The sequence below is a fragment of the Rousettus aegyptiacus genome, unplaced genomic scaffold (genome assembly GCF_014176215.1).
Source record: "Rousettus aegyptiacus isolate mRouAeg1 unplaced genomic scaffold, mRouAeg1.p scaffold_m13_p_7, whole genome shotgun sequence".
Lineage (NCBI taxonomy): Eukaryota > Metazoa > Chordata > Mammalia > Chiroptera > Pteropodidae > Rousettus > Rousettus aegyptiacus.
Window position 1 is genome coordinate 49,183,352 of NW_023416310.1, and position 24,256 is coordinate 49,207,607.

A 24,256-nucleotide genomic window follows, 5' to 3' on the forward strand; every position below is an offset into this window, starting at 1 on the left:
AGGTAACATGATGTATCCACAAGCAAATATAGAGACTGAAGTACTATTTGAAAGGCTAAGCTGAGGTCAGATAGCATGAATTTCTAATAACTCAAATCTGCAAAGTCGTAGCTGCATTTGGTTACTCGAGTGCAGAGGGAGAAAGTAGGATTCACTTAGAGTTAGGATTTGCTTGTCGGTTCAACCAGACCTGGATAAAGGAATAAGAGAGTTAATGTACTAGCAAGTGTGTTGCTGAAATGATGGATCACATGGGACAAGAAAAGAAGTAGCTGATGTACCAGGAGAAAATAAGAGGGGTCGGGGCCCCACAGAGCTGAAGATAAGACAGCCAAATGAGAATATGGCAGAGTTATAAGATTAGGAGATTTTCTACAACTTTCTTCTATTCTACTTTTCACTATTGCTTTTGATCCATTTATTCTATTTTCTTCTTTTAAAACAATGATTATTTGTAACTGTTATATTCACTTTCATATTTCATAATTTCTTTATTCATTTCCTTTACAGGCAGGCAGTGTTCCCCCATCACACTCAGAATCAATTTTCAACTGTCAAGTCTATTGATTGGATTGAACACATTTTATTTCAGCCACTCTACTTTCCATTTCCTTGCATTATCTTTTTATCTTAGCCCATATTTACTTCAAAGAAGCATTGTCTTCCTGCGTCCTAAGCAATATTTAATTCCAGAGTGTGGAGTGGGAAGGAGAAAAGTTGGAAGGGAGAGAAACACAGGGCCGTGCACCCTTTCGGCCTTAACGACATCACAAAACACACAGTAAACACCAGACCATTTGATGAGTTACCACACTCAGTGGTCACAACCCAGGGTCATGCTGGCCAAAATGGAAAACTGCCAGGTACCTTCCGTGCTGAGTGGAGTTCCAAAGTCCAGTACCCTGTTTGCGCTCACCAGAGATATTTTCTTGCAACAGCTGATTTACAAGTGTCCTCTGAGGCTCTGGAAACTCCAGGCCCTCCCTGGCACTCCCAATTCATTTTGGGGGTGACTTCCCTATAGAGTTGAGGGGATCATCATCCAATTCCTTGTGAAAACATGAACCAGAGTTTCAAACATCTCTTTTCTAGCTCCAATGTCCTTTCTTCCAAGAACAGCCTCAAAGAAAGAGTAAAGCTGAGATGCGTGAGTGTCCAGTGAAGGAGATCCCAGGCACTGGGCTTTTTAGGAAGGTGAGGAGCTGACTGAGGACCTGGGCTTTGTTGAACTGAGGAGGGAGAAGCCTGGATTTGGAGCATGTGCAGACTACATGTTGCATCTTGCCAAACACAAAGGAGCCAGCCAGGTATGACCTGAGAAGTCCTCCTTTCTAAAATCAGGTTGTGTGTCATCCAAGATTGTCTCACAAACAGAAGCCATGAGCTTCCTTTATTTTCAACTCTGGCTCAGATTTTCCATTATAAATAGAAATGTCAGGTTTTGCATCTGAACTCTTAGGTCAGCACATATCAATCCTGGCTCAAGAACTAGAAAGCAAAACCAGTCTTTGTGAGAGGAAACCTAATCAAAACTTTAATCCCTTCCTTTTTTTTATAACATCCAGACACATCGGGTGAAACAAAGAGAAGTAAAAACAAATGATCAAAAAATTAAAAACATTCAAGCAGCATAAAATCACTCTGGTCATCAAATCAGTGAGCATTTTCATGTATTTTTTTAAAAAATCAGCTTGGTTGAGGTGTATTTTCATGTATTTTTAAATGGCTCCTCTTATATGAAGAGCATCTCAATAAATGATCTTAAGGGAAAAGTCAGCCATTTTCTTAAACGAGTACAACTTTGAACCAAGGAAGGGGCAAATATCAGACTCTTCCAGACTCACATACTCACTCTCTCCATGCCTTCCAGGAGGTTCTCAAACACCTCACACAGCCCCCCAAACACAGCCCTCCCTCCCACCCCCCACCTCCCCACCACAAAACCTGGGTGGGGTTGAGAACCACTGCATAGAAATAGCCAGGCTGAGGATACCCCACTCTGGCCTTTCACATCAGAGTTAAATGCATAACGACAGAAATAGACAATAGTCCCAGGCTACTTCATTCACTGACTTAAGCCCAAAAGGAAACAAAACATATTCAGCAAGATAAAGCTCTTAAAACCCCTAGCCCCACTTGCCAAATTAAAGAATGCCACACTTAACTATCAAACCAGAGGATCTTTCATCTCAAAACTCAGCAGGGCAGAGATGCTCTGCTATGATTGCATAGCATTTCTCTTCTGCATGTGCCCTGGCCTCAGCCCCAGGCTTCAGCCCTGGCCCAGCCCAGAACAGACCAGACAACTACCTGAGACAAAGGAATAGGCCGCTAGGATGTTGCTGAGTAAAGCCATGTCCCCGCGCTGTGATCACCGGCTCTGAGCTGCGGCAGAAGGGTGGCTTCCACGTGGCATCCACAGGAGCCTTCTGGAGATGCTTCAGCCGGATCAATGTGGCCCCTCCCTCTCTTCTCTTCTGTTTGGGAACACAAAGTGAGTGATGAGAACACATTCTGCTTTCCTGAGGCTGCATTCCAGGTAGCCTGAGCTCAAAACAAAGAGCCAATCTCCCAAGTGCCAGCCAGCCTTCCCATCTAGGGATCTGGGGTCTTGTCTTTGTTGCTCTAGCAAGCTTTTTGGCTTTCAAGGAAGAAGCACCTGTTTATATCTCTGATTTTCCTGGCCTTTCTCCTCTCTCTGCTCCATGGCGTCCCAACTTTGCATGTTAGCACTTCTCCCTCACCTTTCCTGATACTTTTTATTGCATTCTCCTTGTTCACCTTTCAAGCACAGGCCATCATCACTTTAATTACTGCACTGTAACCCCAAGCCCAGCCTGCTCTTACCTGGCTCTGCTTCCTCTGCACTGACAGCACCTATGTACTTTGATCAGCTTGCCTCATCCCACAGGTCACCCAATGTGTGTCTTTGGCAATGAATCTGAGCTGGCTACTCCAGACCTGCCAAAGTGGCTCCTATTCTCAAATGTCCACAAGAACGTGGGAGCTCAAGCCTGCTTCCTGCCCACAGCTCATGACTTCATCTGTGATGTGATGGGCTAACCTAACACACATGCATTGCCACAGATTGCCCACCAGGGTACAGACCACAGACTTGGGATCTCAGTGTCCAGGGAGCTCAGCCTCTGGCTGGAGCACATTAACTCCCCAGTTGTGGCATTATAATTACTCAGTTCACTCAACGAAGCCCTCAGAGAGCTCCTGAGGATAGAAGAGGGTAGATGTGGCAAAGATTTTGATGATGCCTATTCAATGCTGTTCTGAGCTAAGGGTAGGGAACTGAGTCACAGGGTGTGGAGGGATGTCTGGAAGGGGGAAGCTAGAGAAGCAGAAGGCTCCAGTCTCTGTAGAAGAAATGGGTTCTCAGGCACATCACAGACGTCAGTAACAAGGGCCACATTTAGAGGGCTTGGAGAGCTGTGACTGCACGGGTGGATGGCATGGGTCACAACAGAAAAGGCATCTCTCACTCTGGTGGACTCCCATGGGCTCAAGGAAGACCAAAACAAGGAAAGACAGGCCAACATGAAGGTAAGAGAGAAATCACCACAAGGTCTTTAGAGCAGCCAGAGACCCTGAGAGTGATAGGATGAGGAGTGGGAGCTTGGGGGTTCTGAGAAGGGACTGGCTACTACACTTGGCTACTCTGAGCAAGAACACAGAGCTCCCTTCAACAACCATCTGAGTTCCTAAAAAGTGACAATTAGATTATACGGGTGAATACTTGGAACCACCGCCCTGAGTCCGGAAACTTTAAATCAGGTCTGAGGACTGCAGGACCCAAGCAGAGAGTGAAGCCACTGGAAAATGTCTGAGTATTTAGAGGGACGAGACTATTTCAGATCCATTCCCTCCTATCTATCCCCACTATTCTACCATGAAGCAAATATCATTTTATTTCTGGGAATTTTGCAACAGTCTCCTACCTGGTTCTGCCAACACCTATTCCTGTTTAATTTAGCACCAACAAGGGCATCTTTATAAAGTATAAATCTGATCACTTTACTCTATAGCCCAATCCTTCAAATAATCCCTATTAAACTTCTTAATACAACACACATGCACTTGTAGAATATCTGACCCCTACTTAATCAATCTCCTACCCAACTCTACACCTGCACTTTAAGGTTTCTATCCAAAAGAACTGAAAACAGAAAGTCGAATGACTATTTGTACACCAATTGTTATTATGGAGCATCATTCCTAGCAGCCTAAAGGTAGAATCAATCAAAGTGTCCATCCACAGGAATGAATAAAAAAATGTGGTATGTACATTCAATGCATTATTACTCACAGCCTTAAAAAAAAATTTCTGACACATACTACAACATGGATGAACCTTGAGAACATTATGCTAAATGAAATAAAACAATCACAAAAGAACAAATACTATATGATTCTACTTACATGAAGTACCTAGAATAGTCAAATTCATAGAGATAGAAAGTACAGTGGTGGTTGTCAGTGGTTAGGAGAAGGGGAGGGAATTGAGGAGTTATTGCTTAATGGATACAGAGTACAAAGTTTCAGTTTTGCAAGATGAAAAGTATTCTGGAGATGATGGTGGTGATGGCTGTACAACAATGTAAATGTACTTAACACCACTGAAATGGTTAAGATGGTAAATTTTGTTGTATGTATTTTACCACAATTTAAAAAATTAATAATTATAACAATAATTTTAGTAAAAGATGTTATCTCACTTATTTAAACAATTAGTAATTATAATCTATCACATTTAAGGTTAAAGGAAAAAATATCACATCGATAGGTACAAAAATGCGTTTGTGTAAAATTTAATAAAAATCCATGATTGAAAAAAAAAACCCCACTGCAGTGAAGTTCCAAATCCTCCTGACTCTTTTCTTTGGGTATCAAAGTATCCAAATATTCTTCTAATATGCACTATGGTATTGTAATCGGAATTATTGGTTTACATGTTTGTCTCCTAGACTGAAGAGGCATTTTACAAATCCTTGTTACTCAAGTACCTAATGTGGTTTCTGATGAAGGAGGTCCTAAGTAAATGGTGGCTAGCTGGCTGGCTTAAAACCAAAAAGAGCAATTAGGCATGAGCTTTGTGTGCATAAGTCTCAGAGCCTCTTTCCGAGCAGGTCTGAGGGTGAGCCATCTTGAACACTAAAAGGATCCCAGGGCTGACTGGCTCCAAGAGGGGTGCCAAGCGCTCCAAGAGAGTGCTCCCTCAGGACTATGAGGGGATCACATGAAAGATGGAAGCTGCACTGTGGCACAGAAATTCTTCCTGCAAGTCACCTCATGCCCCGGATGACAATGGAGAGGGCTGCAAGAGTCAGAGGAAAGAGGAAGAGGGACAAAGAAGGCAGGCCAAGGCTGAGGAAAGACAACCTCTGCATACTCCACCCTAAAGAGCAAACAGAAAGCCCCTCCGGTACACGTGGCACGAGCCAGCCTAGAGCAGGGGTCAGGACATCTCTCCGTATGGGCCAGAGAGTAAACATTTCAAGCTTGGAGGGCTGTATAGTCTCTGTCTCCACTACTCATCTTTGCTATCGTGGTACAAAAGCCACCACGGACGACATGTAAATGAACGAGTGTGGCTGTGTTCCAATTAAACTTTGTTATTGTTTAAATAGGTGATGGACTTAGTTTGGCTCATGGTTTGCAGACCTCTAGCCTAGTTCTTATTAATCAAAGCATGGTTCAAGGACCAGCAGCACTGCCATCACCTGGGAGTTTGTTAAATCTGTATAATCTTAGGTACCACCTAAGACCTTCGGAATCAAAATCTCATTTTACATGACGCTCAGTAGAGTTTGCTAAGTGCTCTACCTGACTTCTGTGATCCCCTTCAGTCTGAGCACTAAGATGCTATAACACTTAGTGCCTCCTTTATACACCTGATCCAGGGTAGGAAAGCAAGTCCTCACCGGCCCTGTTGCACAGTCAGTTCTCTAAGTGGTAACAGCATCTTAGTGAGGACACTGAGACTGAGATCATGACTCGGCAAAAGAGATTCTGTTCAGGACAACAGCCAATGAGACAAGGTGTGCAGAAGTTAGGAGCGTGATGAACCCCAGAGCCAAACACTATTCCCCAATCCTCCTCCCCAAGCTCTCCCCTTAATAGCGATGGAACAGCTCCAGGGAGCTGCGGACACTTTCTGCTGGCCGTTTGCACTCTAATTAAAATATTTCTGCATATCCTACTGTGATGGTTAATTTCATGAGTTAACTTTATTGGCCATGGGGCATCCAGATTACACATTATTTTGGGGCGTGTCTGTGAGGGTATTTCCAGAAGAAATTATGATTTGAATCAATGGACCTGCAAAAGTAGATTGCCCTCCCCAATGTGGGTGGGTGTCCTCCAACCTACTGAAGGTCTGAAGAGAAGAAAAGGTGGAGGAAGGAGGAACTTGCCCCTTTTTTCCTGCCTCAATGTTTGAACTGAGATGCCCCATCACATCTCATCTCATCTTCTCTGGACCTCAGATTGAGCTTTACACCATCAGCTCCTCTGGTCCCTGGGCCCTGAGACTCAGACCAAATTACACCACTGGCTTTATATGTATATAATCTTTATTCTCCTGGTCTGTTTCTCTGGAGAACCCTAATACACCTGCCAATATAAATGTAAGAGGCCTGAACCACACATTCACCCCCAAGTGCAATTTCGTGCTCTATTCCCTAAGGAAGCTCCTTATCACTGGCTACCTCTTAATACAGTAATTCTCAACTTTGGACAGTTTGCCCCCCAGGGAACACTTGACAATGTCTGGAGACATTTTTGGCTATCAAGGTTGCAGTGGGGGTTGACATGGCATCTAGTGAGTAGGGGGCAAGGATTCTTCTAAACATCCTACAATGCACAACAGCCTCCCACAATAATAAAACTATCTAGCCCAAACTATTAATGTATTGTAGCTGAGAAACTCTGTTCCAGAACAAATATCATTACTTCATTGACCAGTCTAAATGGTTTTCAGTGTTTATGAACCTCACGTACATCACCGATATAATTGGAAAGGTGTCAGTGAGAGGGGCTGCTTGGAAGCTCCCTGCAGTCTTGAACAGGACGCCACAAGTCCAAGGCCTAGGCCAGCAACTCAGTGATCCCAGTGAACAGAAGTGAATGGGCTCTGGGAAAATAGCTCACATTAACCAAGTCCTCAGGAGAGCACATCATCAACCAATACCAGTTCATCGATCCATAACTGGAGAGCCACCTGGCATGATATCCAGGTCAGGTCCTCTTCTTGACCCCAGGGATTGTCTTGGTGAGTACAAAATGGGACTAAGGAGCTACATATTTTCAACACCAGGGCTTTCTTCCAGGGATAACCGGTTGGATTAACCCTACACTATTCCAGGGAAAAATCATGTCTACAGAACACTCTAGGGCCAGCACAGTCTCTTTGGACAGAACCTACAAATTCTTATAAATCTTACTCTCTGACAGCTTTCTTTCATCCATGACCCAAATTTCCTTCACCTAATTGCTGAAAAACTGCAACACAATTGAAAAGAGGTAGCTTCTTTTCATGACTTACATTGCAGAATTTTGTCTTCCTGAACCCATGCTGGTCTCTTGGTCAAGATGACAACCTGTTTTATGAACACCGCCTCTTAGACTAAATGGCTAATTGCATGCATTATATACTATTTTTCACTGGCTTTCATTTTAGAGGTAGCCTCATTTCCAGTGCTACAGATTTATCTTCTCTGAAACCCATTTATACCTAGTGTAATCACTGACTGTACAAAATGAAATGTGCCTGATGATGATACATCTTGTCTTATATTACAGTAGCAGCAGTAAGCATCTCTGGTGTGTAAACCCTCATGCAGGGGACTATCTCATTGCACAGTGTGCAGAGAGTGGTAAAAAAAAAAAAAAAAAAAAAACTCATTATCTCCTTAGCTACCTAGGGAGAGGTGTGCTGTCAGGAACAGAGGAGTCTCTGGTAAGAACAATTCATCCCCAGTGATGCTGGTATCAGCAATACAAGTTCTGAAACTTGGGTGGTCCCAGTTGGCTTCTTAGGCTCTGAAAAAAAAGAGAAATGGGACAAAAATCATCAGAGAGTATTGCATACCTAGGAGATCACATCATGCATTAGACTTGGTGCATGAACTGCTGAGCAGACCAGCCTCAGTGATATTTGTGGTGATGTTTGTATGGACCCCTGAGGAGATAGAATACCATCCCCTGAGAGGGTATAGCCCACTGCCAGAGTTTGATCTGGAATTTGAACCAGACAGCTAGAGAAACTGACCTTCCAACATCATAGCAGAAAGGAAAACTAGGAATATAAATCAAAGATGCATATTTCCTCTTCCCTCTTCTTGGCCAAAATCCATAAAATGGCTAGAGTGAGATGTGTCCATGTGGCCCCTAGTCAGTGAAGGTTTCAGGCCAGCCTCTCTAGAACAGGAAAGGAAGGGATTCAGTTCCCAGAGAGTAGTGTTCAGATGGGCTGTGGAGTGAAGTCTCAAGAATTCTGTGTGGGCACCAAAAACATGGAAATGCTGACATGTGGATTCCCGCAGCCTTCCCTTTCATCCAGAAGTCTCAAGGCCTCTGCTCACCCAACTAGGGAAGCCAGTGGGGCTTCTGAAAGGTCTGGATCCCACACAACTCCTTTATTGGCCAGCTTCATTTAGAAGTGTGTAGAAAGAACGAAATCAGTCACAGAGCTCACAGAGCCCTGAGGAGTCCCCCTGCTCCATGCAGACACACTCATTCATGTGTTATCACCGCTTCCTGCTGACTCTTGCAGCATCCGACTGCCGCTGGTTTATTTACGTCTCTATAGATACTTATCCCATCCCAGCTGCCTTTGCCTCACAAAGGATTCGTAGACCTTCCTATCTCCGTTTTTCTGGTAAAGAAATTAAGGGCAAGAAAGGAAAGGAAACTTGAAGCACAGGATCTATAGTTCTTTAGAGACTCATGTGCCAAAGCGTGGAAGCAGCTTTTTGAGATGCCTTCACCCTCCACTCTACGCTAATGAAAATTACCCTAAGGACTGACCTCAGAGTGGTCGCACAGAATCTGAGATGCAAAGGCCACAACTGAAAATAGCTCCCACATCAGGGGATGGGAAGAGGATACACGTGGCCCCAAAGAAACGACTGAGCAGAGAGAAATCCAATTTTCTCTGCATGACTGGCAAACACCTGTGGATGACACATCCTGCATGCCGGCCTGCCAGCTGCAGGGCTTCCTTTGCTTCTGATCCCTGCAACCTTCCCCTCCAAGCCACTGCAGCAAACCATTTCCAGGGACAGACCCCTGACCTTGTTGGTATCTGCAAAGAGCTGACTCTGAAATCTGGGCTGTGAACTCCTTAAGGACAGACACCATGTCTTCACTTTTCTCATCGTCCCCAGAGTCTCCCACAGTAAGCACACAGAGCTGACACTGAGTGACAATTGGATGAGTGACTCACACTTGGAAATTCTACTCTCCAACCAGAATCTTCTATCCTTCAAAAGGAACAGTTAAAGGAAGAGGATGTTTCATCTAGGAAAATCTTAGAGGAGATGATTTTTCTTTTTGCGGAATAGGAAGAGATTATACAGGAGAAATTAGACTTTGTTTGTGAGACACCAAACAACAGAACATAGGCTCAGGTATGGGAAAGAGCAGAAGCTTCAAGATTGATGAGGGCTAAGCTTAAACCTGAGCTCCACTATTTCCTATCTTAAGACTGGTTGAGTTAGCTAACTCTCTGACTCTGTTGCCTCCCCATTGAAATGAGGCTTATGGTTCCTACCTCAATCCACCTAAGTAAACAGACACTGCTTCAAGTGTTTGCATCAGAAGAATTATAATGCAGGGGATTGGTTATAGTGATAAAGATAGAAATACAGGTTGAAGGTGATAGAGGAGCTGAGATTTGAAGGCTGCTGCAAGAAACAACGAAGTCAAGAGTTTAAATATCTCAAATTGATATGTGGAATCTAGAGAACAGGATAAACAAACAAACAACAGAAACAAGCTCAAAGATACAAAGAGCATTTTGATGGCTGTCCGATTGGGAGTTGGAGGATAACTGGAGGGAGAGAGTATTAAGAGGTACAAATTGGTGGCTACAAAATAGTCATGGGGATGCAGTGTATAGCTTGGGGAATATAGTCGGTAGCATGGTAATAACTACGTATGGTGTCAGATGTGTTCTGGATTTATCGGGTTGATCACTTCAAAAGTTATATAAATGTCTAATCATTGTGTTGTACACCTGAAACTCATGTAATATCGTATGTCAACTATAATTGAAAAAAGTAAAAATATAAAAATTAAAATAAATAAATAAATATTTTGAATTGGTATGACTTTTAAAAAATGAAATTAGCTGGAGTTAGGTCGAACGGGATGAGACCATGAGGTATTCCAGAGATTAGCAAGAACGTGCAGCAGGGAGCTGAAGGAACAAAGGGAGGAAGTAGTGTTAGCAGAGAACGAGGGTCACTGGGATAGAAGGAGGAGCAGTGCCACCCAGGAGCCAGGGTCACCAGGAAGAATCTGGCACCGTGGAGGACTCAAACAGTGGGTTATGGAACTATGGAGGTGCAGTCGCTACTGGAGAAAATGCTTGATGAAGAGCGAGCGGGAGGATATACTCTGGCTTCCTCCTTTCCTCTATTCTCAGCCTCCCACTGGTGCCTCCCTTGGCCAAACCTAGCAGGAAGTCAGAGCACCCTGGAGCCTGAGACAGGTGGCCTCCAGGTCAGCCTCTGCTATCCAGGGCAGAGCAGAGATCAGAGGCAAAGAGACCCACTCAAGGGGTGTCTGTGAGGATGCAGAACATGTAAGATGCCCAGCACATAGTGGTGCTCAATAAACGGTAATTATAACTTTTTTGCACCAGTTTTACGATGGCCATTTTGAACCACATTTTCTCATTACTTTATATCTCAATATACAGAAACACAAGCTGGGATATTTGGCTCATGCCACATGGACTCTGCCAGGAATGGTTATTTTTTCCAAGTGAGCAGCATATCTGAGAAATGTGAAAAGCAGCCTTGTCCTAAAGTTTCACTGTATAAAGCAAATGTTGAGTTTCCACAGCTGCTGGCTTCAGCCTACCCAGAGGAATAGTTTCAATGAAATATTAATCTCTAAAAAAGCCGCACTGGGGTAAGACTGCACAGTAATTCAAGCAGCATGTGCAAAATTTATTTAGTGTTGGCCAGGAATGGTTTTAATTATGTGGAGTCTTCAGAATGAGAAGAAAGTAATTGAAGATGTTTGACTAAATCACAGAGGCTCTGGATATTCCCAGCTCTTTCCCCAGTTTCAGTTTATTTTCGTGATCTCAAACCGTAACACAAAGGAAGCTCCCATGGAGTTGGATGATGGTACTGTCAGAACCAAAGCGCAACTAGCGGCAGAAACCACCAAGGCAAGAAACATCAGCACTAGCGGTTCAAAGCCCTCCGGTATGGTGTGAAGGTCAGGCGTCCAGTCGTGGAAGAACCACCATGGTAGGGACAGACAGAGGGATGAGAAGCCAAAGGAGTGCTCAAAACCTGGGAGGCAGGACGCAAGATGCTTTCATCAAAGGTCATAGGTGAGTGCAAGGTGCAGTGTGCGCTGTGTACCTGCTGGACACGTCACATTTCCTGGGAGTTACTGTTGAGGTGGCAGCACTTGAACTTGAAGTAGCACCTGGGCTTGAAATAGCACCTGGGTGTAAGAACAAGGCCAGGGCCCATTCCTGAGGATGATACAGGCACTAGAGATTGGGTCTTGCAGGAAAGAGTTGTGCCAATCCCATGAGTCTTAAAAATGGTCAATGACCAGAAGCCACAAAGTGTCCCCTAGATAAGTGAAACAGACAGAAAAACCAGGAAGTTATCTTTAAAGACTCGCTTTCAGCCTTTGGGTTCTGTCCATGGATGGGGATTGGGGCCCTGGCACCAGCCTGGGGGCAGGGGTTTCTGTCCCAGGAAGGTCTCTATGAGTGAGAACATCAGAAAGGGGATAGGGATTTAGAAAGAAGATAAGCAAAAGTTGATCCTCTGAGGCAGAGCGCATGGCTGGAGATAGGCAGCGAGGTTCTCATGACCAGCCTTCAGCTGGTCCATCAAGACGATGCCCTTATATCTATGCCCAAAGGGTCAGGTCGCAAGGGTTTACTGCTCCAAGTCAGATAAGCCTGGGCAATAGCCAGATCTGGTCTTTGCTATGAAGAGTAGGGCAGGAACCCAGACCATCCTGACCTCAAAGGGGAGTCCAGAACACTGAAGTTGGATGAGGGGGGAATGGAAGCCTCCACCTGGATTTCCCAGAGATCTCTCCAGCCCAAAATGTCCTAAATTCATTCTCCCCACCAATCTGCTTCCTCTTAATTTCTGAGCCTTCCAAACTCCGACTCAAACTTGGGGGTCATCATGAACCTTTCCTCTCTCTTGCTCTGAAAATTCTATTCTTATGTCCATTTTAACTCTCCATCCTCACTACCACTTGCCTAACTCAGGAGTTCCAACATTTTCTCCCTCTACCCCAGTATCATATACTGGTGCCAGATGGAACGATAGGAAATAATGTCACTCCTTTGTTCTAAAATTGTCACCTACAGAGTAAAATTCAAATGTGAGCCTATAAATCAAGGCTCTTCATGAGTTCTTCCCAATCTTTCCAACACAGCCTAATGTCCAGGCAAATGGAATTGCCCTCTTCTCCATACACTTCCCACCTGGTACTACCTCTGGGTTTTGCTCTGCTGAATGAATTTCTTTACACGATTGTATTTCTGGGTCCTATCTATCCTTCAAGATCCATGGCACATCCCATCCTGCCAGAATGTTCTCTGATCTTCCCCTGAATACATAATTGCTCCCTTTTTTGGACTTCCATAATCTTTTGCAGATGGTAAAAGTATGGGCTTTTTATACATTTGTATTAGGCCATAAGCTCTTTGAGAAGAAAGGCCTTACATCAGATTCTCTTTCATAGAGGAGGTATAGGCAGACCCAAGAACACTGAGTTTGGCCAGCTTGTAAGAAATGCAAAGAATTTGGGGGAATAACTTTGGAAACAATATTATAGTCCTACTGAGATCCTGGAGTGATAATTATAAGCATTCAGAATCATCAGCTGAAGTATGAAGATAGATGAGGCAACCCTGACAAAGAACACCAAATATAAAGGAAGAGGCTCATGGCTAGACCCTGGAGGAAACCAATGTCAGACGGGGAAGGAAGAAATCGTCATGGAGATTGGCAGGAAGTGGTCAGACAGAATCACAAACTTCGTACCACACTGGGCATGAAAAGAATTTCAGTCCTATTGGTCAGCCACATCAACATGTGCTTGAATAATTCTGACCAAATCCTGTGTGGCTTTCCCTCTCGAATTCCAAGTAGGGTAGAACATGCTGGCAGACTTGTGGATCTTTAATCCAGGCCATTATAAAGGTGACCCGCTTGCCACTTTATTCGTAACTAGTATTTAGGCAAAGGATTCAGTCTACCACCAGTGGGGCCTCCCAAGTCCAGCATATCTGAGGCATCTGTAAATGCCCAATCATAGAAATAATACCTAATCGAGAAACGTGCGAATAGGAACAAGAAGCATTCCTTGTCACCTAATGCTTTGTTGTTTTGGCTAATGAGTCCCAAGCTGACTTCTAAGTCCAGTATAATTATTAAAGTCAGAGCATAAACACAGAGACCCTGAGAAAGTCAGAAAGGTGAGTCAAAAACCCTGACTATAGGGAGTCTGGAAGCCCAGGGCCATCCCTCATGGAGCTAGAAGAAAGGGAAATTCTAGGGAGTGGGATACCAGTCTTCCTTTGTGGGAACTGTGTGGATCCCCGGGGAGGTGGGCAGCTTCTCCCTGAGACCTTCCCGATATCTCCTCACCAGGGGCTGCTAGGCTCTCAGCCACACAGGACCTGCTCCATGCTTATGCAACTCAGTTTCATGCCTGGGATATAAAGAGCCCTGGGCCAGACAGATATTCTTCTGATTCTAACAGAGAGGCCCTCTCAAGCCAGCTCTGCAGTTGAAATCTCAACTGCCTTACACCTTACTCCAACGCAATGGAGTTCAACCAATTTGTTTCAAGGGGTCCACAACTGTTTGGTTTAAATCACATTTTAAAAATGTACTTTAGCTGTAAACAGATACACTTAAGTGTGTGATATGCTAAACATGAACAATCACAGACCCTGAGAGCTACAGGTTCAAGAATAAAGGTTCTGTACCCACTTCAGAATAAAGGTTCTGTTGCTGACACCATGAATATGTTTGAACACATATAGGTATATGTCATTACTTAGGAAGACTGTAGTTCCAAAAGTGTCTTTTAACAATTCAGATCCATGCAAGTCTTCTCATGCTGTGAAATCGTATGAGCAGGCACAGTAGCGCCACTCTGGCTCATGTGTGCCACGCTTGACTAAATGCCAGGCAAGGCTCGGGGATACCCATGCTCGCAAAAAGATATAATAAACTGTACAGTAATAAGTGGCCACATGACATGTGGCACCATGGTAAGGAATTACTGGCAGCTCTCACACTTGTTTTATTCTTAGAGCACCTGGCAGGCTTTTGAAAAGCCAGACAAGCCCGAGTCGGCAATGCAGAGCCATGCTGTAACTATTCCTCCTACAGTCAATAAAGCATCAGTGATAAAAATGACAATGGAAGTTTCAACTTCAACGTGCCAAATTAATTTTTTTTTTTTTTTTTTGCTGTGTTAAAGGTTGTAAGTGAATGCTAGAGAGAAACAGGCACTAAAGTTTCTGAAAACAGTTTAATAACATAATTGACATCTCATAATGGCCCAATATATTTTGGGGAAATATTTTCTGTCAAAGCTATAACTTGGTTAAAGAACCTGTTTGTCCATTCCTCTATAATTAAGGAGTGCAAACAGTTGTCACACGGCAGTAGTGAACCAACATCAGACTCAAATTTACCTATATATTTTTTTAAGATTCTGGATTATTTTAGTTGGGAAAACCTGAATCTGCAAGGCATCCTGGCTCAGAGTGCAATCGCTTGCAGTGTCTCACTGTCCCGACGTTCTCAGGGCTGTCCGGCCGACACGAGATACACGGATGTGTGCAGGGTGAGGGTGCCGTGAGCTGCAACTGCCATCCCAAATCCTCAATGTCAAGTTTTCATATTCATTATAACAGTCTCGTTTTCATTAACTATATATTATAAATGAGAATTATCAAAGAAAATAAGGATATATACAACAAAATAGTACTTTCTTCTGTCTTTACTCATTGATATTCCACATAAGATTTCATTTGAAGAGTTTTAATGGTAAAGAAAAAAAAACTGAAAGTCACCATTTTGTTCAATACATGGGAGAAACCCAGTGAATGAAGCAGGAAGGGATTAAGAAACAGATCTTTTGGGTTATAAAGGAATAAACTAGGTATGAGTTAGTATGCATTGCATACAGCCCCAGGTATAAACTTAGGGTTTAAACAAATGCTCGTTGAATTAATTAATACAGCAGAAATAGTGTGTCCTTGCTCCTGGAATCGGGAAGGGGAACACTTTGGAAATGGAAAAACAAGAAAATCTGGAGTAGAAGTTTTGCTTTTCCTATGAGGACCACCTTCCTGCAGGTAGGTGGGCAGGCCTTGCTTTGTGTGAAGCAGGTCACACCAAGAGACGACGACCATTACAGCCAGCAGGGCTGAGGTGTCAGCATAACAGAAAGAATGTCATGAGCAGTGAGGTCTTTGGACTTATTTTTGAGAAAAAGGGGAGACCATACATAAGAGTTGAACAAAAAAGTACACCCTGGAGAGCAGAAGCAAAGAAAGATTAGGATTCATTCATTCATTCATTCATTCACTCATTTATTAATTAAGCATCTGTTAATATAGGTATGATACTAGGTACTAAAGTTATGAAGATAAACAAGCCTTGATCAGTGTCTCTTTCTGGAGAGGGGAGGGCAGTATTGTTCCCAAAGGGGATCACAGGGAACTAAGAGAAGATTAGGATGGGGGAGCAGAGTCAACGTTCTACAAGAGGCAGCTCTAGAGATGAGTCTCAAAGTTAAGAAATAGGACTTAATCAAGTGGATAAGAGCTGAGGCTGGTGGAGGGGGAGCACATTCCAACAGAGGGGGCGTTTGTGTAGAAAGACAAGATTTGAGAGAAAACTGCATAGCTGGGATACAGCAAGTGGATCAAACATGGGTGCAGTACAAAGCAAAAGGGAAGGAATGACAAGAGATAAATCTGCTGAAGGGGCCTGATGCACATTGCTATGGAGCTCGGACTCTCTCCTGTCAGCTCTAGGAGCCAAGGGGGATGCTGTGCCGGGGACAGCATGGTAAGAACCTGCACATTCACTCCCCTTTTCAATCGTTTCACACTGTTTGCTTGTGTGGCCTCCCACGAGAACTCCCAGAGAGCAGAACATGTCTTTTTCACCTTTTTCATCCTCATAGCTTAGTGTATTGTCTGGAATGCAATAGGAATTCAACATTTACTGTTATATGAACTAAAAAATGAATGAGCAAAGTGCAAAGTAGGGAAAGGAGAGGCTGGGGGCACAGGTGCAGTGAGTGTGGCCTAGAGAACGCTGGCTAGCGCAAAGGCTGAGGAGTTAGGACAGGAAACCATCTGAAATATAATAACTATGAGTAAATAGAGACAGAATCCCCATTTCCCAAGCAGCGTATAGAGGAAGTGAACAGAAAAATGACCACAGATAAAGATATCTTGGAGTAGGAGCTAGGCTGAGTCCCACTTAGTCACCTCAGTCTGAGGAAGCAGTCTGACTTCTTCTTGGGACAGGGACATGTTATGGGTTGAATTATGACCCTCAAAAAAGATGCGCTGAAGTCCTACTCCTCAGGACCTCAGAATGTGACCTTATTTGGAAATAGGGTCTTAGCAGATTTTTCCAAGTTAAGATGAGGTCATTAGTGTGGGCCCTCATCCAACATGACTGTGTGTCTTTATTAAAAGCGGGACATCAGACATGGACCCACAGGGAGCGGAGACAATGTGAAGAGACCTAGGGAGAAGACATAATGCCCAAGGCCACCAGAGCCAGAGCAGAAACATGAAACAGATTCTTCCCTGGCGCCTTGAGAGGGAGCACGGCCCTGCTAACACTTTTTCTGATCTCCAGAACCGTGAGACAATAAGTTTCCGTTGTTCTAAGCCATCCGGTTTGTTACGGCAGCTCTAGGAAACTAATACAGGCCAGTAGGCAAAACAGATCAACGACTGCGGCGGACACTGATATTTTTCTCTTCAACGGGCGTCCCCTCCTCTGTGCTGCGAGGGCCCCGCTTTGTCGTGTGTCCATCTTCGGTCCAAGACGTGGGTCATGCAGTTGATTCACATCTATTACGGGAGTCTCTGTGCCATTCTGTTTACCATGTGACCCAATCCTGATCTCGCTAAGAGGACTGCTGTATCCATGTTATAATTCAGTTGTTCTTGGACATTTCGATGTCTCTAAAGTCTGGTTTAAAATATTCAGCACGGAGGCAGTCTTTATTTGAACTTGAACAGACACTAAATTAGTGATCAGTGGCATTACTAGACAACTTAATAGAGAATGGTGACTGCATTGATTTCCTTGACCACACTGGTCAGATTTGTCTTTTCAGATAACTTTGATCTCCAGGGTTTAAACCTACAAGTTTTCCTTTATCTGATACTATCACCTCAATTTGGCAAACATCTCTTGGGTATCTATGTTCGTCAGTGAGTAAAACAATGTTCTAATCTAGGCACTTAAATTCAGGGATTCCCTAATCCAGAGCCCAATACCACGTTGTCTTCTCCATATTGTAACATGAACAAAATTGTCAGTTTAGAACTCCAAGTCCAAGTCTGCGTTTTGATGGATGTCCTCTGTCAAACACAGAATAATCTCACACCTAACAATTTTTGTAGCTAAAACACAGGTCCAGTCCTTGATATACCAGAGACTCATCGAGAACCTTAAAAGGTTAGATGGGTCTTAACTGGACAAAGAGATAGGAGAGGAGGGACCTGCACAGGCGAGGAGGAGAGAAGAGACTACATGTTAGAAATGGCACAGGCTTTAACACCATGCCTGAGTTCAGTCTTTCTATTTACTCAGCTATGTGACTTTGGGCAAATGACTGACCATTTCTAAACTTCAGTTTGGAAAATAGGAAATACAACTTGATATTCTTAAGAATTCTTAAGAATTATGCTTACCACTGAGGTAATCTATGTAATGCACCCAGCATGGTGTCTTGTGATCAGCAGGTGACCTCCCGAGATGTGCACATGGTTCTGAGTCACACACCTAGAACTCCCACAATTTTTTTTCTTCACTGGAAGAATCAGTTTGCTGACTATTAAAGAAATAACTGGGCATCTCCCCATCAAATTGGTCATGTAGTCCTGTCATTTTTACCTTGGAGCATGCCACAAACCATTTTTTCCCCATGGTCACTTCCTTAGTTCCCCTGAATTAAAGCATCAGCTCCTAACTGGCTTCCCCACCTCCATTCTTCCCATCCTCCAATCCATCCTCCACTGAGCCACCCAAATGATCATTCTTAAGTAGGGCTTGGTAAACTATAGCTCACAGGCAAATCCAGCCCGCTGCCTACGTTTTGTATATCAAGTTTTGTTGGAAGAGAGCCACACATTCATTTACACACTGTCCTCAGCTACTTTCGCATTACAGGGGCAGAAATGAGTAGTTGTGATGCAGCCTTCAAACTTAAAATACTTACCAGGTGGTCCTTTACAGAAAAAAATTTGCTGGACCCTTGGTAACTTGTTCTAGAATGCTCTCCATGGTAGCTCATCCCTCTCTCCAGTGAGTTTTCTCTAAGATAAAGTGTAAGCTGTGCTCCTTGGCCCTTGCCTATCTTTCCTGGCTCATCTCTCATTACTCCCACTACGTGCAGCCTAAACATCATCCTCGCTGAATGAGAGTCCTCCCTTCAAGTAGAATACCACTTCTTCCTACAAAGAAATAAAAAAACTTCTAGCTATTCTTCAAGTTTCTTCTTAAATATCCCTTCATTTATGAAGACTTCCATAACTGCCCCCTAGCCCTGTCCAAGAGTCAGGCACTCCTTCCTTAGCAGTGATGTCCCGCCAATAAGTGGCATGTCATATACAGTAGAAACAGGTCTATGTATCTATCGTCCTCATCAGATCCCTCACTCTAGCCTGTCCTCTCTTGTTCCCCTCTGGAGTATCCAGCACAGCACCTACCATAATTTGTAATCATGTATTTCTTCGTGTTTTTATTCAAAATCTTTTTATTTAAAATCTTTACCTAACAACTGTGAGCTCCAACAAAGCAGGAACTAAGCCTGTTTAATTCACTACCACATTACCGTCAGCTGGCCTGGAACTGGCCACGTAGTAGTTGTTCAATTTGTCGAATGAACAAATAATTGGGTGAATAAAAAAAAATGAATTAATTAGATAAAAATGAAAGAATCTAAGTATCAAAGCTTTTACTGGATACTGCCACTCAGGGCCTCTGGCAGCCCCATGGTCCAAAAGATTGGATGGGCATAAAGAGCACTGAGAACTTCGCGGCATGCATCCAGCCCTATTCACTCATTCTTGGAATCAATATGGAACATTTACATAGAGCAAATTCATACTCTGCGGAAGTGGAATAAAGCCACACATAGGATTATATAATTGAGTCCACATTTGCACCGAACCATGCAATATCTGGGCTGTGCCATCTGGAGAAGGATATCCTCTGCCTCCTGCCTACTAAGGAAAGATGGGCAAGATTCCTGCAGCTTCAACCCTCTGTTCCTAAGGAGAGTGTTCTGTATGTCCATCATACCTGCACCCAGCCAAAGGGTGCTCCGAGTCTTCCTCACAGCCAGTTAAGAGATCTTGGCAAGATGGGGTGGGGAGGGACTTAGTAGGAATGAGCCTCCCTTGCCTCACAGTGTCCAGTTCCAAAAGAAACTTCAAGTTTGAAATGTAATCCTTAAGAGACGTACTGTTGACTTTTCCTGATACCCAAAGCTCAAGATGAAGCAAATAATTCTGCTGAGTTGCTGCTTCGTGTGGAGAATATTAACATATACATATATTATATATGTGTATGTGTGTGTGTAATTTATACAAAAATATACATCCCAAGGCATTTCCTGTGTGACCTTTCTGGACAGTGTCTCTTTGGGAGAGCCCCATTCATAAAGGCCTTCTGTGTGTGCATTTCATGAGATGTTTCCAAGAAGAGCAAAGAGGCTCTTTCAACCAAGGAGAAATTTATAAAGTTGGGAGCCAAATCCTAATTCTAGCCCTGAGCCTCAGGGATGTCAACACCATGAACCAAGGCAAAGCTGAGTTTCTGTTTTCTTAAGTCAAGCATTAACCCTCTAAGGTATCTACCTCAGAACAACAAAAGAATCTTATGTATTAAAACACAGAGATCAACTTTGGCTCTAGATAAATAAATCTTTTCAGAGCCTGTTGGACCTGTGTCCTTTAAGCACGGTGGCAAAGCATTCATAAGGAAATATCAGTCTTTTCCATTATTAAGAACTTAAATGGCAGGAGTCAAATTATCTAAGGTCATTCTAAGCATAGGTTGTCACCCAGCAAAACTCCTTATAATGTATCTCCCATTTCCGTAAGATCCGAGCAATTCTGTCTCCTTCTACAGACTGAACTTTCTCTCTGCTCAGAGGATCAGGTGTCTCATGTTCAGTTCAACGCCAGTGTCCCTTCTCCACAACTCCCCTAAACTATGCTCTGTGTCCCCTTCTCTCCTCTCAAGGCTTCGTGCCACCCATCACCCTCACCACCCTGGTATCTACAGACCAGATACCAATTTCTATTACACTGTGCCTTCGCAGAGAATACATTATAGACAAATTCAGAGGAAGGCATATTGTACATGAATCTGATATGGTCTAGATTTAACATGTGATAATTCATGATTGGGTGTTGTGAAATAAATTTTCTCTATTCCGTCTAATAAAAGATGAGGATCCAAAACAACCATCAGAGACTTCATAATAATTTCTACACCTGGAAGCTGTCCAGACATGGGGAGAAATTTCAGATCTGCATGGAAGAGAAAAGCAAACACAGAAATACTTCTCCCAGTATGCATGGTACGTTTGTGGCCACGTCATGGGGTCTCTTCTGGCCCTGTCCCTCTCCATATGTATATTAACAGGCCTTTTCCATCTCCAAAACACTTTTTCTCTACCTAATACCTAGAGTTACCATCTTCTCTCTTGTTACTTTCATAGCCGAGTTTCTGTAAAAAATTGCCTGTGCTTGATGTTTCTACTTCCTCGCCCCACATTTGTTCCTCGACCTGCCTCATCTTTTAAACTCACTTCGCTAAGTAACCAGTAGTTTCCTAAATCTCAAATCCATGGATATTTTATTTCTATGTTTAGTGGATTGATGCTATTGATTCCACCCTCCTAGAAACTCTCTTCTCCCACATTCCCGTCTCCCATTTCCTTCCACCTCTCTGCCGGGTCCCTTCCCCTGTTGCCTTCACCAGGTCCTCTCTTTCCCCTCCCTCAGAGGCCAGTGTTGTATCTTAGGTCCCCCGTTCCCAGCGGCAGAGTCTGGCACAGATGTTGATCCTGACTGGCCCTGGATCCTGGCCGCCTGGGCTAAAATCCTAGGTCTCATATCTGTATGATCCTGAAAAGTCACTTACCATCCCTGTGCTTCAGTTTGTTCATTGGTAAAATAGGTATAATAACAGTCTTTCTTGGCAATGGTTCTTGATATACACATATAGCATTTAGAGCACACAGTACATACACAATTAGCATTAACCATTATAATTACTCTTCCCATGCTGCAGACTCTCCTTGAGCAACTGAGTCACATCATGACATCATGATCTCTGGTTAGAAGTGTACACGTGAATCTCCTTTAAGACTTTTCTTCAGAATGTCAAACCTACAAAACCATTTGCCCACTAGTCATGCTCCCTAGCCATCCCTGAGATGCTTCGGATTCAGGGTGTCTGAAACTGAGCTCATCACCTTTTCCTGTAAATGCTCCTCCTTCTCTATTACCTCTCCTAATGAATAGCCTTACTATCCTTCCTTTTGGTTGTCCAGGCCAAAATCCCAGTCATCCTAGACTCCCGACCTTCCTCACTCCCCCGCTAGATCAGTCACCAAATCGTGACGACTTTATTGCCAAAGTATTTCTTGACTCTGTGCCCAATTCTCCACCCCTATTACCAGTGTCTTAGATAGAATCTCATTATTTCTCACCTGGATGATAAAAAGTAACCACATTAAAAATAATACTGGCCACTATTATCACATGCCAATTATGGATCAATCACTTTAGTAGACACTTCACATACTTCATCGTACATAATCCTGACCACCGTCCATACCATCCATCATGGAAGAAGCAGAGTCCCTATTTTCAGATGTGAAGACAGAGGGTCAGAGACATCAAACTACAAGCCTAAGTTACATAAAGACATGGCGTGGCTGGGATGTAGACTGAGGTCTGTCTGACTCCAGACCCTGAGTTTCCACACCCTATAAACTGCAATGGCATCCTAACGGGTCTTCTTGCCACCTGTTTTATTCTTTTCCAAAATCTACTCTTTTGCTAGAGGTGTCTATTTTTACAATGAAATTCTGACCTAGGCTCTCTATGTGAAATTCTATAGCAGCCCCCCAGTGCCTGCAGAATAAAGCCCAAATTCTTCAGCAAGCCTATAACTGATGTGGTCACTTCATCCATTTGTGGATCCTGCCTCCCTTCTTTCCAATGATAGCTCAGTGCTTTCTTTTCTGGGAGAATACCATGCTTGCCTACTTGCCTACTGGCTGTACTTCTCGCCAGTCCCTCTACCTAGGATGCCCTGCTCTCATCAGTGTGATGCCTTCAGCTCAGCCTCCTAGATATGTCCTCTTGAACCCACCTGCTGTCCAAGCTGAGTTTAGTTAGGTGTCCTTCATCTGCATGCCCACGGCACTCTGTGATTGTCTCTAGCACAGAATTTCAAAACAGTGCAACATTCATTGATCAAGTACTGACTTTGTGCCAGAGTTCCCAGTAGGCCAGAGTGATTTGGAAATCAGAAAGACATATGCCCTGCTTTCAGAAAACTCACTTCACAATAAGAGAGATGGGCAGCAAAATGCTTCATTAATATCTCTGATCCTCCTGTCTCCACACTAGATTGCTGAGGTTCTAGGGCGGGAAGAGTATCTTGTTCATCTTTGTATCTCCAGGGCCTAAAACTGCGCTTGGCACACACGGGTGTCAGTAAACAATGACAGTCTGAGCTGAGTAGACTCATAAGGCCACCAAGCCATCTCTGTGAGCACACAAGCCCACCCACAGGGACACTCCACTTTCATGTGTGTCTTTCCAGACTGTACATGTCCAAGTCATTGTTTTCCATATTTTCACAAGGTCCTCACAGTGCACCCTGCTGCTTTGACATGCCACAGGTTCTAACAGGAGGATTTCCAGGCCACCCATCCCTGCCCATGGAACTGACCCGCTGAGAAATGAAGAGACCAAGTCCTCACAGCAGGTAAGTGGCAGTACTGACACACTATTGAGCACTCTTCCTGCCCACCCACAGGCTTACTGTCACATTTCACAGCAGCAAAAGAGAGAGCCTCTGACAGAGGTTGCTCAGCCATGTGGCACATAGGTCAGGAGCTTCAGAAAAGCAATGCATACATCTTGCAGTAAGAAGCCCTCCCCACCCCCTGCCACGGGTGGCCGCGGCCTGTCTTATCCTAACAAGATGAGCGAGTGAAAGGACAAGCCAGCCGTGTTAGTGTCTGTGCCCAGGGGAAGACAGCTTTAGGCAGCCCTTTTGATCAGAGTCCCTGTGCAGAAACAAGATCCCCTGAAATTTGTTCCCTGCAGCGACTGCCCGCCTGAGTGACACAGGCAGGAGGGCACAGGGCAAAGGGGAGAGGCTTAAATTACAGCAGGTGTTTTCTAAAAAGCCTTCTTTTCCTCGCAAGTTTATGGTGACTTCTCTGCTGAGTGGCATTTCCGCCTCCTCTCACCATGGAGGACAAAGTACAAGCTGCCTGGTTGATCAAAGTGGGGGCGAGAGGAGGAAGAGAGAGGTGCTGAACCCCAGAGCAGAGTGCTTCTAACCACCCAGGGCAGGGCCTCCGGGAGGGGCAAGGAGAAGGGGTAAAACAGGGAGGAAACGGCCATCCCCACCCCCCCGCCCCTGACCACAGCAGCCCACACATCTGTACTTTTCTTTCTGAAAACTAGATTTTCTAAAAGCATCCTATCTGATGA

General features: G+C 44.0%; 1 protein-coding gene across 4 annotated transcripts in view; it reads right to left on the bottom strand.

Annotated features, from left to right (window-relative positions):
- The window catches only part of EVA1A (eva-1 homolog A, regulator of programmed cell death), a 78,287-nt gene that overhangs the window by 14,565 nt on the left and 39,466 nt on the right, over positions 1–24,256 (bottom strand). For 2 of the 4 annotated variants that reach the window (XM_036224468.1, XM_036224467.1), the window contains 2 exons: positions 7,928–8,049; positions 2,311–2,477 (listed from right to left, as the gene is read on the bottom strand). In XM_036224468.1, the coding sequence (XP_036080361.1) occupies positions 2,311–2,356 (46 nt within the window). In that variant the 5' untranslated portion in view covers positions 2,357–2,477; positions 7,928–8,049. Of the gene's footprint in view, positions 1–2,310; positions 2,478–2,847; positions 4,210–7,927; positions 8,050–8,278; positions 8,794–24,256 lie in introns of those variants that run through there. The other 2 variants (XM_036224469.1, XM_036224470.1) reach the window with 2 other exon arrangements.